Source organism: Macaca thibetana, chromosome 19 (assembly GCF_024542745.1).
Source record: "Macaca thibetana thibetana isolate TM-01 chromosome 19, ASM2454274v1, whole genome shotgun sequence".
Lineage (NCBI taxonomy): Eukaryota > Metazoa > Chordata > Mammalia > Primates > Cercopithecidae > Macaca > Macaca thibetana.
Window position 1 is genome coordinate 13,949,970 of NC_065596.1, and position 17,575 is coordinate 13,967,544.

The window sequence follows — 17,575 nt, forward strand, 5'->3', positions numbered from 1 at the left end:
GGGCTTCAGCGTCTCCAGCACAGGTTCAAGGACAGGCAAGCTTGCGTTCCAATCCTAGTCCTGCCTCTTGCTGCTTCTTTCTTTCTTTGATGTGGCAAGACTCAGGCCTCCCTGATCCCGTACGAAACCTGGGATACTATGACCCCACCTCCCTGAGACTTTTGTAAGAATAAATTAAGACTGGGCAGGAAAACTTGGGGCAGGTTTGGAAGGAAGCATTGTGGAGGGGAAGGAGAGATCGCTGTGGTTCTGAGCACAGGCCTGACTAGGTTCAAATCTCAGCTCCGTCTGTATCACTCACATGCTGCGTGAGTGCCAGGGAATTGTTTGATTGCTCTGTGCCTGAGCACCTGAGAATCTGAATGATGTCCACCCCATAGGGTTGTTGTAAGGGTTACCTTATTCGTTTAATATTTGTAATCCTTTTGGGGCAGTAGCTATTACCGTCATCATCATTTAAATAATTTTTGTGAATGGTTAAAAAAAAATTCCACAGCCACATGTGGTGACACATGCCTATAGTCCTAGCTACTCAGGAGGCTGAGGCAGAAGGATCATTTGAGCCCAGAAGTTCAAGTCCAGCCTGAGCAACATAGCAAGACCTTGTCTGTCTTTCTTTTTTCTTTTTTTTAATTTTGATTTGTTTGTTTTTTTGTTTTTTTTTTTTTTGAGACAGGGTCTTGCGTTGTCACCCAGGCTGGAGTGCAGTGGTGCCATCTCGGCTCACTGCAACTTCCACCTTCCGGGCTCAAGTGATCCTCCTATTTCTGCCTCCTGAGTAGCTGGGACCATAGGTGCACACCACCATTCCTGGTTGATTTTTGTATTTTTGGTAGAGACAGGGTTTCACCATGTTGCCCAGGCTTGTCTCACACTCCTGAGTTCAGGCGATCCACCCACCTCAGCCTCACAAAGTGCCGGGATTGTAGGTGTGAGCCACCAAGCCTGGCCTAAGACCTTGTCTTTTCAAAAAAAAAACAAAAAATTCCAAAGGTTCCAAAAGGGGACAAATGAATCCCTTTTCCTAGCCCCAGCTCGCCGACTCTCCTGCCCAGAGATAGCTGCTGTTAATGGTTTCTTCTAATGAGTTATATGACATTGAGATTTCGTGAGCCTCAGTTTCCCTAACTCTAAGGCAGGAGGGTAGTGACACCTGTGGGCCCTGCTTGCTGGGGTGGCTTCTCCCCTGCTCAGCCTGCTACAGCCCCTGCCCAATGGGAGGTGTAAAGCCCAGGCTGGGCAGGCTGCCGCCCCCACCAACTCCAAGAGGCCTTTTTTAGCTGTGGCCTCCCTGGCGGCTATTCAGAGGACACAGGGGAGACTGATGGCTGCCCAGCAGTGGCTTGCAGGGTGGCAGGCAGGCTCCAGGGTGACACAGGCTCATCGTGGAGGAAGGGAGTTGCAGAGGCCACAGTTGCTTTTTTTTTTTTTTTTCTTTTTTTTAAGACAGAGTCTCACTCTATTGCCCAGACTGGAGTGCAGTGGTGCCCTCTCGGCTCACTGCAACCTCCACCTCCTGGGTTCAAGCAATTCTCCTGCCTCAGCCTCCTGAGTAACTGGAACTACAGGTGCGTGCCACCATGCCTGGCTACTTTTTCTATTTTTTTTAGTAGAGACCGGGTTTCCCCATGTTGGCCAGGCTGGTCCCAAACTCCTGACCTCATGATCTGCCCGCTTGGCTTCCCAAAGTGTTGGGATTACAGGCGTGAGCCACCCTGCCCAGCAACTTTTTTTTTTTAAGAGATGGAATCTCACTGTGTTACCCAGGCTGGTCTCGAATTCCTGAGCTCAAGTGATCCTCCCACCTCGGCCTCCCAAAGTGCTAGGATTATAGGCATGGGCCACTGTGCCAGCCTGCAGCTGCAGTTTATCTCATGAGGGGTAGCTTTTTTTTTTTTTTTTGAGACAGGGTCATGCTCTGTCACCCAGGCTGGAGTGCACTAGCGTGATCTTGGTTCACTGCAACTTCTGCCTCAGGTTCAAGCGATTCTGCCTCAGCTCCTGGAGTGGCTGGGATTGCAGGTGCTCGCCACCACGCCCAGCTACTTTTCATATTCTTAGTAGAGATGGGGTTTCACCATGTTGGCCAGGCTGGTCTCACACTCCTGACCTCAGGTGATCCACTCGCCTCAGCCTCCCAAAGTGCTGGGATTACAGGCGTGAGCCACCACGCCCAACCATGTAGGCCTTCTTGACCCCTTATTCATATGGGGGAATCCGAGGCTCAGGCTGGCTGTGTCAGTCCCCTGGGGTATTAGAATAGGGACCAGGTCTGCCTGGCCCTGCCCTAGAACCTGGGGACACAGCCTCAGATAAGGCACAGAAATGAGTCAGCAGACCATTCAAGTGGCAGTGACAAGGACGGAGATGGTAACAGTGGGACACGCCTACTGAGGGCTGTTTTGGAAGCATTTTCCATAGAGTTATTCAGTCCTCACAGTGATCCTGTGAGACTCCGTTTCACAGAGGGGAAGACCAAGGCCGGGAGAGGTTTCAGTGACATGGCCAAAGTTCATCTCCCATCAGTGGCACAGCCGGGTGCTGTGACCATGTAGTAACAACCACTCCCAGTTATTGAGCGTGTGCTCTGGGCCAGAAATTAAACTAAGCATTTGATGATATTTCCTTTTTAAAGCACCAGAGTGCTCCCCAGAGAGAGAGAGAGAGAGAGAGACTATCCCCTTACACAGATGGTAATGACCCTGGCCAGCGCAGGAAGGGTGCATGCTGAGGGCCCGCATGGCTCGGGACATTTTACTTTAATCATCTCCTTAGTTTCTTCTGAGACGAGCTTGTGCGGTCAGCATTGTTGACTGTTTGACAAGATGAGGAAACTGAGGTTCCAGGAGGTTAGGGGATGGCCCAGGGATACCCAGCCAGTACATGGTGGCTGTGGGCTAGGACCCAGGGCCGGTGCCCCAAGGCTGTCCTCCAGCACCCTCACCATGTCAGATGGTCACAGGAGGTCCTTTGGGGATCAGTGGTGCCCCAGGCAGGGAACATTTGGGGAAGGCTCTGTCGAAGCTGAGTTTTGGGTGCAAAGCAGGTAAGGGAACCGCACGTGCAGAGGCCAAGAGGCAAGAGAAAGGCCACACTTTCCAGGAACCATGAGGGCCAGCATCTGCCTGGGACCCAGGACCAGGATGCCAGGATCAGAAGTCCCATCTGAATTCAGACCCCCCAAGACGTGGTAGTGGGGAGGACTCTGGTCACGTGGTCAAATGCGCGGGTTTCACCGGCCTCCCTGGCAGCAGCTGTGCCTGGATTGGAGAGGGACAGCAATTGAAGGTGGTGGCATGTTTCCAGGTTTGATCAGCGGCTCTGAATAGAACAGCCCCCACTGAGGTTCAGGAGGGGTGATGGTGGAGCCACATAGGGGTCTCCGGAGGGTCCTGAATGATCCGATGGGGACCCAGATGGAGGTCTGAGCGAGGCAGGGAGTGAGGTGGGGACCAGGAGCCTGAGGAGATGAGGCATTGTTATCAGGAGAAAGGAATGCCTGGGGAGTGACATCTGGGGCTTGGGTGAGCGGGAAGCAGGTAGACACCAAGCTGGGGCTCAGGAGGGCATGCTGGGCTGGAGACAGAACTAAGGGGGCCTAGGCAGTGATCCTGGAGCAAGGTTATGGGTGGAACAAAGAAACATCTAGAAGGGGCCCTGGTACAGTGGCTCATGCCTGTAATCCCAGTAATTTGGGAGGCCAAGGTGGGTGGATCACTTGAGGTCAGGAGTTCCAGATCAGCCTGACCAACATGGAGAAACCTGGTCTCTACTAAAAATATAAAATTACCCTGGTGTGGTGGCGCATGCCTGTAATCCCAGCTACTCAGAAGGCTGAGGCAGGAAAATCTCTTGAAAACGGGAGGCAGAGGTTGCAGTGAGCCAAGATCGTACCACTGCACTCCAGCCTGGGCGACTCCATCTAAAAAAAAAACAAAAAAAAACCAATAGCCGGGCATGGTGGTTTCTGTGCACCTTTAGTCCTAGCTAGTTGGGAGGTTGAGGCAGGAGGATCTCTTGAGCCTGGGAGGTCAAGGCTGCAGTGAACCATGATCGCACCACTGCACTCTAGTCTGCATGACAACAAGACCTTGTTCAAAGAAAACCAAACAAAATAAAAACAAAAAAACAAGCATTTGCTGAGCCCCTGCTTTGCGCCAGGCCAAGTTCCTGGTTCTGGAGACAAAATGGCAAACACATTCCCATATTTAGAGAGCGGGGCGGGGCAGTACCCAAAAACGTGATAAATAATTGTCATATGATGTGAGTGGTGGCTGGTGTTGAGGCAGGGAATTCCAGACGGGGGCAGCGGGAGGTTGCCATCAATAGGAAGGTGGTTAGGGAAGGGGTCCTCGCTAAGGCAACATGGAGCCCAGATGGGGCAGGTGCCATAGAGTCAGCTGTGGGGGGATCTGAGGGAAAATCATTCCAAGTAGTTGGAACAGCCAGTGTGAAGGCCTTGAAGTTCAAGAAAAAAGCAGGCTCTGCAGAGCAGAGTGGCTCCTGCCTGTGGTCCCAGCACTTTGGGAGGCTGAGGCGGAAGAGTCGCTTGAACCCAGGACTTCAAGACCCGTCTGGGCAACATGGCGAAACCCCATCTTTACTGCAAATACAAAAATTAGCTGGGCGTGGTGGTGCACACCTGTAGTCCCAGCTACTCAGGAGGCGAGGTGGGAGGATTGCCTGAGCCCAGGGAGGTCGAGGCTTCAGTAAGTCGTCATTGGGCCACTGCACTCTGACCTGGGCGACAGAGTGAGACCCTGTTTTTTTGTTTTTTTTCTAAAAGAAAAAAATATGGTCTCAAGAAAAGGTGAGAAAAGTGAGGGGCCAGTGTGGCTGGAAGGAAGAGTTAGCAGGGGAGGTGCCGGGGCAGATTGTGTAGAGCCTACGTAGGCTGTGGTGACAACCTGGACTCTGCTCTGAGTGAGATGGGAGCCGCCAGGGTTATGAGCGGAGGACGGAGGGACCGGACCCCACTTGGGTGTGCGTCGGCACCTGTGGGGGCAGGGGCGGAAGCTGGGAGACCAGGGCACGGGAGGTGGAGGCATACTTTTTCCCGGGGCCATCTCTGGTGCGGGGATTGGGTATGGGGCTGGGGGTAAGGGACAGGCCGCTCCCCAAAGTTGATAGGCCGCCCCTGCCCGCAGGCCCGGGTGGAGCGCATGGAGCAGTTCCAGAAGGAGAAGGAGGAACTGGACAGGGGCTGCCGCGAGTGCAAGCGCAAGGTGGCCGAATGCCAGAGGAAGCTGAAGGAGCTGGAGGTGGCTGAGGGCGGCAAGGCAGAGCTGGAGCGGCTGCAGGCCGAGGCACAGCAGCTGCGCAAAGAGGAGCGGAGCTGGGAGCAGAAGCTGGAAGAGATGCGCAAGAAGGAGAAGAGCATGCCCTGGAACGTGGACACGCTCAGCAAAGACGGCTTCAGCAAGGTGTGCGGGGCGGGCGGGGCGGGCAGTGCACTTGCGCAGCCAGCGAGTATGCAGCCAGGACGCATGCGCACCCAATGCCTGGTCAGGGGAGGACCGCGGCGGTGTAGTTGAAGAGTGTGGTGTGGGGCAGAGAGCTGAGGGACGGACGGGGGCCACGTGGGAGGGGGGACAGGCTTGGAGGGCCGGGCGGATGAAACACCCCACCGGTCCCCTCCTCTGATCTGCCCCAAGGCCCATGCCCACGCTCCCGCCACCTTGATGCTCATGGCTTCGTCACCTCCTCCGCCGTGGATGGGATGGGCGCTGCGGCCACGGCCCGCCCGGCCGCACTCGAGGCGCTCCGCAGCCTTGCCCCAGCCCACTCCCCCTCTCACCCTACCACAGAGCATGGTCAACACCAAGCCCGAGAAGACAGAGGAGGACTCAGAGGAGGTGAGGGAGCAGAAACACAAGACTTTCGTGGAAAAGTACGAGAAACAGATCAAGCACTTTGGTGAGTGGGGCGTGTGAGGTTATGGGGGGCAAGGTCGGGGCAGGCCCTTTGCCTCCAGGGCCCTCCAGCACCTTGCCAGCATCTTCCCACAGGCATGCTCCGCCGCTGGGATGACAGCCAAAAGTACCTGTCAGACAATGTCCACCTGGTGTGCGAGGAGACGGCCAATTACCTGGTCATCTGGTGCATTGACCTAGAGGTGGAGGAGGTGAGTGGAGCTTTCCCCAGGGCTGTGAAAAGGTGCTGCCCTGAGGCCGCCACTTGGTAACACTGTGCCTGTTCTCCCTGGCAGAAATGTGCACTCATGGAGCAGGTGGCCCACCAGACAATCGTCATGCAGTTTATCCTGGAGCTGGCCAAGAGCCTGAAGGTGGACCCCCGGGCCTGCTTCCGGCAGTTCTTCACTAAGATTAAGGTAGGGTCCCCTGAGCTGCCAGGTGGCTGGAGGCCCCCTCCCCAGGGAACCAGCCCACAGCGCTCTGGGTAAGGCCGACTCCTGTCCACTGGGACTCAAGCCCCTCCAATCACCCAATCCTAGATCAGGAGAGGGCGGGGCCAAGGAGGGGGAGAGAAGTGGGCGGATGCTGCCAGACTTTAAAAGTGGAGGTCAGGCCAGGCTTGGTGACTGAGTCCTATAGTCCAAGTCTTTGGGAGGCTGAAGCAGGAGGACCACTTGAGCTCAGGAATTTGTGAGCTGTGGTGTTCCACTGCACTCCAGCCTGGGTAACAGAGCAAAACTGCATTACAAAAAAAAATGGGAGCACTAGGATGTGCTGGAGGTCCCCATGTGGATATGTGGGTAAAGGACAGAGGTGAGGGTGCCTCTAGGGCTCTGGGCTTTTTTTTGTTTTTGAGACCCAGTCTTGCTATCACCAAGGCTGGAGTGCAGTGGCGTGATCTCAGCTCACTACAACCCCTGCCTCCTGGGTTCAAGCAATTCTCATGCCTCAGCCTCCCAAGTAGCTGGCATTACAGGCGCCTGCCAGCCTCTCGGGTTTTTAACTTGCGCACCTGGAGGAACAGGGCTACCCTTACCAAGACTGGGGAGACCAAGGACAAGGCAGGCTGGGAGGTGGCCGTGTTGAGTTAGAGGTGCCCATGCAGGGACACTGAGGACACGAGTGTCTCGGATCTGCAGTAGAGCAGGGCTCCCAAGGAGGTGGTCTTTAGCAAATGCCAGATGAGGTCCCTGGCAGGGGAGCCCAGGCCTTGGGAAGCCCTTTATGTAAGTCAGGAACAGACTTAGGGAGCCCTGGGGCACCTCTGAGGAGCTGTGGCTGGAGGGTCCTGGGCCCCCAGTCCCTCCTGAGCACTGGGCCAAGTCTAGTGAGCACTGCCCGACCCCCATAGACAGCCGATCGCCAGTACATGGAGGGCTTCAACGACGAGCTAGAAGCCTTCAAGGAGCGTGTGCGGGGCCGTGCCAAGCTGCGCATTGAGAAGGCCATGAAGGAGTATGAGGAGGAGGAGCGCAAGAAGCGGCTTGGCCCCGGCGGCCTGGACCCTGTCGAGGTCTACGAGTCCCTCCCTGAGGTGCGGCTCCCCAGCCCAGGCGGGCGGCAGGAGGACCCTGAGCGGGACCCCCCAGGGCACAGGGACCCAGCCCCTGACCCCAGCCCTTCTATACCCCCAGGAACTCCAGAAGTGCTTCGATGTAAAGGACGTGCAGATGCTGCAAGACGCCATCAGCAAGATGGACCCCACCGTGAGTAACCCCCACATCCCATGCCTTTCCAGCGGGCCATGTGTCTCCCCCAGCCCTGTGTCCCAAGTCTCTGAAGCCAGTTGGTGAAAGTGCCCCTCCAAGGCTTCTCCAAGGACTAAGGGGGGTCGTGTTACCTTGGCACACACCCACATTTATTGAGCACCTACTGTGTCCCAGCATCCAGCAGATAAATGCTGAGCTTTGAGCGTATGTCCCTTGTGACTGATAGTCACTGTTACTGAGTCCAGCCTCAGTTTCCTTATGCAAACCATATTTTCTCTCAATATCAGCTCACAAAACGTGTGGGGAAAGGAGCTGAGCACACGGCAGGGGCTGGTAAATGCTGGCTGTTAATTGGATTTTGTCTGGTTTTTTTTTTTTTTTTTTTTTTTTTGAGACAGAGTCTCACTCTGTCACCCAGGCTGGAGTGCAGTGGTGCTATTTCTGCTCACTGCAAACTCCGCCTCCCGGGTTCGCACCATTCTCCTGCCTCAGCCTCCCGAGTAGCTGGGACTACAGGCACCCACCACCATGCCCGGCTAATTTTTTTGTATTTTTTAGTAGAGACGGGGTTTCACTGTGTTAGCCAGGATGGTCTCAATCTCCTGACCTTGTGATCCACCCGCCTCAGCCTCCCAGAGTGCTGGGATTACAGGCGTGAGTCACTGCACCTGGCCATCTGTTTTTTTTTTTTGACAGACAGGGTCTTCCTCTCTCACCCAGGCTGCAGCCTCCACCTCCCAGGCTCAAGTGATCCTCCCACCTCAGCCTCCCCAAGTACCTGGGATTATAGGCTGACACCATGACATCTCACTGATTTTTTTTCTAAAAATTATGTTTTTATAAAGAAGGTCTCACTGGCTGTATTTTTGGAAGTGGCAATAGACGTTGAATCTAAGTAGGACACGATTGACCCTATTCCTACCACTTGGCTCACTGGTTGGTCACCCTGGTTTTCTCGTCTGTAAAATGGGTCTAGCTGCAGGACTGGCCATGAGTTTCTAGAAGCTTCTATGGGCATAGCCATCTAGACCAGCTTCTGCAAACCGCAGCTCCCAGACTCACTGCCTGTCTTTATAATAAAGTTTTATTGCAACAAAGAAGCCATGCTCAATTGTTTCACTGTCATCTACAACCGATCTTGCTCTGCCACAGAGTTGAGTCGTGACGGAGACCATATGGCTTGCGGAAGCAGAAATATTTAGTCAGTCCCTTTACTAAAAAAATTTGCTGGCTTTTGTTCTAGATTGCACTATCTAAATTTAAATTAAAGTTAAATAAAATTTAAAGTTCCAGCTGAGTACGGTGGCTCACGCCTGTAATCTCAGCGCTTTGGGAGGCCAAGGCAGGCGGATCACCTGAGGTCAGGAGTTTGAGACCAGCCTGGCCAACATGGCAAAACCCCATCTCTACTAAAAGTAAAAAAATCAGCCAGGCATGGTGACAGGTGTCTGTAACCCGAGCTACTTGGGAGGCTGAGGCACTTGAACCTGGGAGGTAGAGGTTGCAGTGAGCCGAGATTGCACCATTGCACTCCAGCCTGGGTGACAGAGTGAGACTCCATCTCAAATAAATTGGTTATATCAATAGGCAGGAAGCCAGCTTGGGGATGTGCAGGGGATAATGGGGACCCCTGGGTGGTGGCCCCACCTCATCTGCCTGCCCTTCTCCTCACAGGACGCGAAGTACCACATGCAACGCTGCATTGACTCCGGCCTCTGGGTCCCCAACTCTAAGGCCAGTGAGGCCAAGGAGGGAGAAGAGGCAGGTCCTGGGGACCCGCTGCTGGAGGCTGTTCCCAAGACGGGAGATGAGAAGGATGTCAGCGTGTGACCTGCCCCAGCTACCACCACCACCTGCTTCCAGGCCCCTATGTGCCCCTTTTCAGAAAACGGATAGATGCCATCTCGCCCGCTCCTGGCTTCCTCCACTTGCGCTGCTCGGCCCAGCCCGGGGGGCCCGCCCAGCCCTCCCTGGCCTCTCCACTGTCCCCACTCTCCAGCGCCCATTCAAGTCTCTGCTTTGAGTCAAGGGGCTTCACTGCCTGCAGCCCCCCATCAGCATTATGCCAAAGGCCCGGGGGTCCGGGGAGGGGCAGAGGTTGCCAGGCTGGTCCACCAGGTAGTAGGGGAGGGTCCCCAGCCAAGGGGCCAGCTCTGGTCACTGGGCTCTGTTTTCACTGTTCGTCTGCTGTCTGTGTCTTCTATTTGGCAAACAGCAATGATGTTCCAATAAAGAATTTCAGATGCTCTCTGGGCTGCTGGAGGGCTGTTCAGGCAGCTCATCTCTTCTAGGTGGGAGGGAAACCTGGTGGAATTATTGGGGACTGAGCCTGTGCTTCTCTGGTCCTTTGCCCACCAGCCATCGTGGGTCCTCGCCTCACACATGCTGTTCCACCACTTGGAACAGTATTCCTCCAGAGGCCTCAAAAGCCTCTAACCTTCAGTTCTCACCTACCCACTCCCCTGTCCCTACTTGAACCTCCAGAAGCAGGGTTGCCCAAGCTGATCACCACCAGAGGGCAGTAGTGATCTGCAAACCAAGTCAACGTTCCCTAGGGTTTTGTGGATCTTGCCCACCTGCCCACAGAGCCCCGGCCTTCCAGCTTCCTTACCACCTTTTGGAGCAGCATCCTGGACTATATCTCCCCACCCTATGGCCAGCACTGGCCCCAACAGATGTGTTTTGGTTTTTTGGTGTTTTGTTTTATTTTGTTTTTTTGAGACGGAGTCTCGCTGTGTCGCCCAGGCTGGAGTGCAGTGGCCAGATCTCAGCTCACTGCAAGCTCCGCCTCCCGGGTTCTCGCCATTCTCCTGCCTCAGCCTCCCGAGTAGCTGGGACTACAGGCGCCCACCACCTCACCCGGCTAATTTTTTGTATTTTTTAGTAGAGACGGGGTTTCACCGTGTTAGCCAGGATGGTCTTGATCTCCTGACCTCGTGATCCGCCCGTCTCGCCCTCCCAAAGTGCTGGGATTACAGGCTTGAGCCACCGCGCCCGGCCTTGGTTTTTTTTTTTTTTGAGAGTCTAGCTGTCGCCGGGGCTGGAGTGCGGTGGTGGAATCTCGGATCACTGCAACCTCCGCCTCCCGGATTCAAGCGATTCTCCTGCCTCAGCCTCCTCCTGGGATTATAGGTGTCCGCCACCACGCCCGGCTAATTTTTTGTGTTTTAGTAGACACGGAGTTTCACCATGTTGGCCACGCTGGTCTTGAACTCCTGACCTCAAGTGATCCGCCCACCTTGGACTCCCACAGTGCTTGGATTACAGGTGTGAGCCACCACACCTGGTCTCCCCCCCCCAGATATCTTGATTCTGACCACTGCCTTTTGTCCCTGTGGCCTCCAGGTCCCCATCCCTTCTGGCTCTAATTCCTGCCCCAGCCTCCTTCCCATTCACCACTCCAAGCTAGCTCCCCAACAGGCAGCAGCCAGAGGGCATCTGTGAACATCAGGGTCGGGGCATGTCCCACCTCTGCTCAAAAGCCTCACAGGACTCCCCTCCCTGGGAACAGAAGCCAAAGTCCTCCCTATGACTGACCAGGCCCCAGCGCCATCTGCCTGTTACCTCCCTGCCCTGTTGTCTGTCCCCAACTCCATGCTGGCCCTTGAGCACTTGGAATTTCTCTTAGTGTGGGCTTAGGTAATGTGCTGAGCTTCAGTGTCCCTGTTCTTAGGGCTAACATCGTCACACTAGTGCCCTCCTCAGGCTGTAGTGATGGGGACAAGTGAGGTAATGGTTCAGACAACTGGCACCTGGCGCTCATTCTCTGAACGGGGACCTTGGCACTTGCTGGCTCTCTGCAAAAGTTACAAAATATTTCTGCCACAGGAAAAGTCTTAAAGGAGAGTGCACAGCCAGGCGTGGCTCACACCTGTAATCCCAACACTTTGGGAGGCCAAAGCGGGAGGATCACTTGAGCCCAGGAGTTCAAGACCAGCCTGGCTAATGTGGCGAAACGCAGTCTGCACTAAAACAAATTACCCAGGCATGGTGGCGTGTGCCTGTAATCCCAGCTACTCAGGAAGCTGGGGCAGGAGAATTGCTTGAACCTGGGAGGTGGAGGTTGCAGTGAGCCAAGATCACACCGCTGCACTCCAGCCTGGGCAACAAAGACTCTTATCTAAAAAAAAAAAAAAAAAAAAAAAGAGGTGCAGTGCTGGGCGCAGTGGTGCGCACCTGTAGTCACAGATACTTGGGAGGCTAAGGCAAGAGGATTGCTTGAGCCCGGGAGGTCAAGGCTGCAGTGAGCTAAGATTAAAGTACAATAAACACCCAGGTACACATCAGTTTAAGACATGAAATACCTCCAATCCAGTAGAGACTTCTGCCCACCTCTCCCAGGGGACATCGCCTGAGGGGACTGCTTGTCCCTCAGACCACAGATCAATGCCATTTCTCTGAGGCCCTCCTTGACCTACTTTAATTGCCCTCATGCTCGGCCACCAAACCTGCCTCACATGCCCTTCTTGACACAGAACTGTGTATTGTCACCTCCCATGTACTGTGGGTGCCACCAGAGCACGGAGTTTTTCTTGCAACATCCACAGTGCCAGAAAGGGGACCTTCAGGAAATATTTGTAAAAGCATTGGATAAAAACCCCTGGAATGCTGTTGTGCCTAAGCCGATCACCACCAGGGGGCAGGAGTGAGCTGCAAATCCAGTCACTTTCCTTAGTGCTTTGTGTATGAGCGGGAACAGCAGGTGAGGGCTACAGGGGACTCCTGGAGCCCTGAATGAGCCTCGCACACCTTCCAAGATTTATTTATTTATTTATTTATTTATTTATTTATTTATTTATTATTATTTTTTTCTTCAGAGACAGGGTTCTCTCCATGTTGCTCAGACTGGATTTGAACTGAGCTCAAGCAATCTGCCCGCCTCAGCCTCCGAAGGTGTTGGGACTAGAGACCAATGTGCCCTGGCGAGTTAAAATTTTAATTTTTGAGCCGGGCGCCGTGGCTCACGCCTGTAATTCCAGCACTTTGGGAGGCCGAGAAGGGCAGGTCACTAGGTCAGGAGTCCGCGACCAGCCTGACCAACATGGTGAAACCCCGTCTCTGCTAAAAATACAAAAATTAACCGGGCGTAGTGGTGCGTGCCTGTAATCCCAGCTACTTGGTAGTCTGAGGCAGGAGAATCGCTTCAACCTGGGAGGCGGAGGTTGCGGTGAGCCGAGATCGTGCCTCCAGGCTGGGCGACAGAGGGAGTGACTCCATCTCAAAAAATAATGATAATTTTTGTTCATCATAGACATTTTGGTGTTATTTTCAGTTTTTCAAAATACTGCATTCCTTGTTATTGAAGGTTTTGTTTGTATTTTGTGAGACGGAGTCTCGCTCTGTCACTCAGGCTGGAGTGCAGTGGCATGATCTTGGGCTCACTGCAACTTCTGCCTCCCGGGTTCAAGCGATTCTCCTTCCTCACCCTGCCAAGTAGCTGGGATTACAGGCGCCTGCCACCATGCCTGGCTAAGTGTGTGTGTGTGTGTGTGTGTGAGATGGAGTCTCCCTCTGTCGCCCAGGCTGGAGTGCAGTGGCGAGATCTTAGCTCACTGCAAGCACCGCCTCCCGGGTTCTCGCCATTCTCCTGCCTCAGCCTCCTGAGTAGCTGGGACTACAGGTGCCCATCATCACACTAGGCTAATTTTTTTGTATTTTTAGTAGAGATGGGGTTTCACCGTGTTAGCCAGGATGGTCTCAATCTCCTGACCTCGTGATCCGCCTGCCTTGGCCTCTCAAAGTACTGGGATTACAGGTGTGAGCCACCGCGCCCGGCCTAATTTTTGTATTTTTTGTAGACACAAAAAATACAAAACTATGAGGACTATGTTGGCCAGGTTGGTCTCAAACTCCTGACCTCAAGTGAACTGCCCGCCTTGGCCTTCTGAAGTGCTGGGATTACACGCGTGAGCCACTGTGCCTGCCCCCCCCTCTTTTTTTTTTTAAGAGATGGGATCTGGCTCTGTCACCCAGGCTAGAGTGCAGTGGCGCAATCCATAGCTCACTGCAGCCTCTAACCTCTGGGCTCAAGTGATTCTCCTGCCTCAACCTCCTGAGTAGCTCAAATGACAGCCAAGAGACACACACTCCATCTGGCTATCCACCACCAGTCCTTTTTTTTGTTTGTTTTTTGAGACCGAGTCTTGCTCTGTTGCCTAGGCTAAAGTGCAGAGGCATGATCTCAGCTCACTACAAGCTCCACCTCCCAGGTTCAAGCGATTCTCCTGCCTCAGCCTCCGTACAGGCGTGCGCCACCACACCTGGCTAATGAAGTGTATTCACTCATTTGATGCCCCTGACATGCTTCTGGGTTTGGGACTAAATAGTCACATCTTGCAGAGGAGGAAACTGAGGCACGCTGAGGTTAAGGGACCGCCCAGGATCATGTAGTGATGGAGCTGGGACTTGAACTCAGCCCGTCTGGTGCCAGCCTTCATATGTGTAAGTTACTCTTCTGTATCCTCTCAGGCCAGCACCGAGTGTCCCATTTGGGGTTGCTCCTGAGAATTTTCTAGAGAACACAGGTTCACACACGTGCTCAAAGAAGTGTAGAATTTTTGTGGAAAGATTCCCAGGAGGCTGGGTGCGGTGGTTTATGCCTGTATTCCCAGCACTTTGGGAGGCCGAGGCGGGTGGATCACCTGAGGTCAGGAGTTGGAGACTAGCCTGACCAAGATGGTGAAACCCTGTCTCTACAAAGAATACAAAAATTAGCTGGGTGTGGTGGCAGGTGCCTGTAATCCCAGCTACTCTGGAGACTAAGGCAGGAGAATCCTTTGAAGCCAGGAGGCGGAGGTTGCAGTGAGCCAAGATCGTGCCATTGTACTCCAGCCTGGGCAACAAAAGTGAAACCTTCTGCCTCAAAAAAAAAAAAAAGATTTCCCAGGAAACCCATCTCATTGTTGTTTTGTGGAGGAGACTGGCTGTTCCCTGAACTTCTCTATTCATGAAAACACAAAGGTATTTTACTTTCAATCCATCAACTCTTGGCTTTTCCCAGGTACCAGTGGGCTCTGAGGAGGCCCCTCCCTGCAGCCCTCGCAGAGCCAGGGGAAGCCCCCAGCTTTTGTTCCTTCCGGAAAACCCACTGTAGTGGCGTGGCCAACTGCCCTGGCTTGCCCAGGACTGTCCCAATTTTAGCATGGAAAGCCCCTCATTGGGGAACCCCCTCAGTCCTGGGAAACCCCGGCCTGTTAGTCACATGTGGGGTCTGCAGCCTCCCTTATGGACCAGGTCTGAGTTTGGGCAGGAGGCCCTAGGCCTTGGCAAAACAGCCTCCTTAGCCTCTTTTCTTCAGTTGTCAAGTGAGGGTGCTGATACCACTCGCAAAGAAACAGAAGAGGCTGGGCACGGTGGCTCACGCCTATAATCCCAGCACTTCGGGAGGCCGAGGCGGGTGGATCACGAGGTCAGGAGATTGAGACCATCCTGGCTAACACAGAGAAACCCCGTCTCTACTAAAAATACAAAAAATTAGCTCAGCGTGGTGGCGGGTGCTTGTAGTCCCAGCTACTTGGGAGGCTGAGGCAGGAGAATGGCGTGAACCCGGGAGGCGGAGCTTGCAGTAAGCCGAGATCGTGCCACTGCACTCCAGCCTGGGCGACAGAGCAAGACTCCGTTTCAAAAAAAAAAAAAAAAAAAGAAACTGAGAAGACCCAGGGATGGCTAAATACCCACCCTTGGCCCAGTGTCCAGGCTGGGAAAATGTCAGCTCTTTAATTAATTGATTTATTTATTTGACAGGGTCTTGCTCGGTTGCCCAGGCAGGAGTGCAGTGGGGCAATCGCAGCTCACTGCAACCTCCCACAGTGCTGGGATTACAGGCATGAGACACCACGCCCGGCCACTATCACTACCAGCATTTTCTTCTTCTTTTTCTTTTCTTTCTTTCTTTCTTTCTTTTTTTTTTTTTTTTTTGTGACAGAGTTTAGCTCTTGTTGCCCAGACTGAAAGGCAATGGTGCAATCTCGGCTCACTGCAACCTCTGCCTCCCAGGTTCAAGCTATTCTCCTGCCTCAGCCTCCTGAGTAGCTGGGATTACAGGTGCCTGCCACCATGCCCAGATAATTTTTGTATTTTTAGTAGAGACGGGGTTTCACCATATTGGCCAGGCTGGTCTCGAACTCCTGACCTCAGGTGATCTGCCCGCCTCGGCCTCCCAAAGTGCTGGGATTACAGGCATGAAAGAGACCATGCCTGGTCTCTTTCAGCATTTTCATACTGAATGTCCACAGCTGCTCTGTGAGGTTTTTTCCCCCATATTTTCTGATTCAGAGAGAAGCAGCCACATGTCCCTTGGCCATGGCAGTTAAGACCAGCTCCATGGAGTTGGGTATCTTAGCTCACATCTGTAATCCCACCACTTTGGAGGGCCAAGGCAGGACGATCACTTGAGGCCAGAAGTTCAAGACCAACCTGGGCAACATAGCCAGACCCCATCTCTACAAAAATTTAAAACTTAGCCACAAAATTTAAAAATTAAAGGGCCAGGCACAGTGGCTCACGCCTGTAATCCCAGCACTTTGGGAGGGTGGATCACGAGGTCACGAGTTCGAGTCCAGCCTGGCCAAGATGGTGAAACACCGTCTCTACTAAAAATACAAAAATTAGCCGAGCGTGGTGGCGGGCGCCTGTAATTTCAGCTACCCGGGAGGCTGAGGCAGGAGAATCGCTTGAACCCGGGAGGCGGAGATTGCAGTGAGCCGAGATCGCGCCATTGCACTGCAGTATGAGCAACAAGAGGGAGACTCTGTCGTAAAATAAACAAATAAATAACAACAAAAGGTGGAAGATGAGGAACTTGATCAGATATCAAGGATGAGCGGATGACTTAATAGGATTCTTTGCTAAGACTTGGCTGGGCAGGTGAAAGACAAAGTCGAGGACTGGTTATGGCACGGCACAGAATAAGGGTCAGAGGACGGTCTTTGCTACCTCTCTATGCCTGAGTTTCTTCCTCTGTGAAATGGGGATAATAAGAGCCGCCATACAGGGAGTTGCTGCTAGCATTAAATGAGATAACGTATTGTGAAACGCTCAGGCTGTAGGCTTCTCAGCAAACGGGCACGACTTGCGGAGTGGGGATTTGAATTCACAACTGGTGGGACGTCCAGGCTGCTACCCTGACCGCTAGTGAGCTTCAGGGGACAGGGCTGCCGGTGATGAGGAAGAGGACAGGAGCAGGTGGGCGAGGAATGCTTCCAGGCAGTGAAGGAGGGGGAATTCCAGCCAGCAGGGCGGAGTCGGCCAGGTAGAAACGAAGGAAAGGAGATAGGACAGGATGGAACGTGGAAGCCACAGGGCAGGGCGTCGGAGGGTTGAATGCTGCCCGGTGCAGCTTTGAACACCGAGGTGAGGACATGTAGCTGTGCCCTAGGGTCAGGACCGCACACGCCTGACCCAATTCCACAGCACAGAGGGGAACTTCAGGATCCGGCCGCGTTGCCCACACACTTCGCTCTCCGGCTCGCCTCTCGCCAGCCCCTCCCACGTCTCCGTCCACCACGTGCCAGCGAATAGCAGAAGCGACAGCGCATCCGGGTGCCGACTCAGCCAATCGCGGCTGAGCGACGAGTGAGCCCCAGGACCAATCAGAGTGCCGCTGCCATGGCCAAAAAAAAAAAAAAAAAAAGAACTTCCAAAGGTGACGTGCGAGGAGAACAGACCAGCTGCCAATGGGCGTGCGCGTTTCAGGCGGCCAATGGGAGGAGGCGTCTCGGCGGGGGACGTAGTGGCTGTCCGCAGGGGCGGGGTGGGGTCCGGGTTCGAGCTCTTGTCCCCTGGGAAGGGTGAGTCTGGACGCGGGCGCGGAAGGGGCGCGGCCGAAGGTCCTCAGGAAGGAGGCGCGGGGACTGGCTGCGCTAGACAGGCTGCACTTGGATGGGAGCACCTGGTACCTCGGCACTGCCCCGATGCCGGGTGGGTGCACATTCCAGTTCCCGCCCTTGCTGG

The 17,575-nt window shown here is 54.1% G+C and overlaps 2 protein-coding genes across 14 annotated transcripts in view; both read left to right on the forward strand.

Annotated features, from left to right (window-relative positions):
* Positions 1–9,872, forward strand: part of LOC126942503 (hsp90 co-chaperone Cdc37) — a 185,881-nt gene extending 176,009 nt beyond the window's left edge. For all 6 annotated transcript variants that reach the window (XM_050770154.1, XM_050770159.1, XM_050770158.1 and 3 more), the window contains 7 exons: positions 5,148–5,423; positions 5,808–5,916; positions 6,009–6,124; positions 6,209–6,331; positions 7,267–7,449; positions 7,550–7,621; positions 9,299–9,872. In XM_050770154.1, coding sequence (XP_050626111.1) covers positions 5,148–5,423; positions 5,808–5,916; positions 6,009–6,124; positions 6,209–6,331; positions 7,267–7,449; positions 7,550–7,621; positions 9,299–9,454 — 1,035 coding nt within the window. In that variant the 3' untranslated portion in view covers positions 9,455–9,872. The remainder of the gene's footprint in view (positions 1–5,147; positions 5,424–5,807; positions 5,917–6,008; positions 6,125–6,208; positions 6,332–7,266; positions 7,450–7,549; positions 7,622–9,298) is intronic.
* A 7,372-nt stretch (positions 9,873–17,244) lies between these two features.
* TYK2 (tyrosine kinase 2) overlaps positions 17,245–17,575 on the forward strand; it is a 34,819-nt gene continuing 34,488 nt past the window's right edge. For 2 of the 8 annotated variants that reach the window (XM_050770062.1, XM_050770060.1), the window contains exon 1: positions 17,334–17,542. The gene's annotated coding sequence lies outside the window, so the exon portion shown is untranslated. Of the gene's footprint in view, positions 17,543–17,575 lie in introns of all 8 variants that reach the window. The other 6 variants (XM_050770057.1, XM_050770061.1, XM_050770055.1 and 3 more) reach the window with 5 other exon arrangements.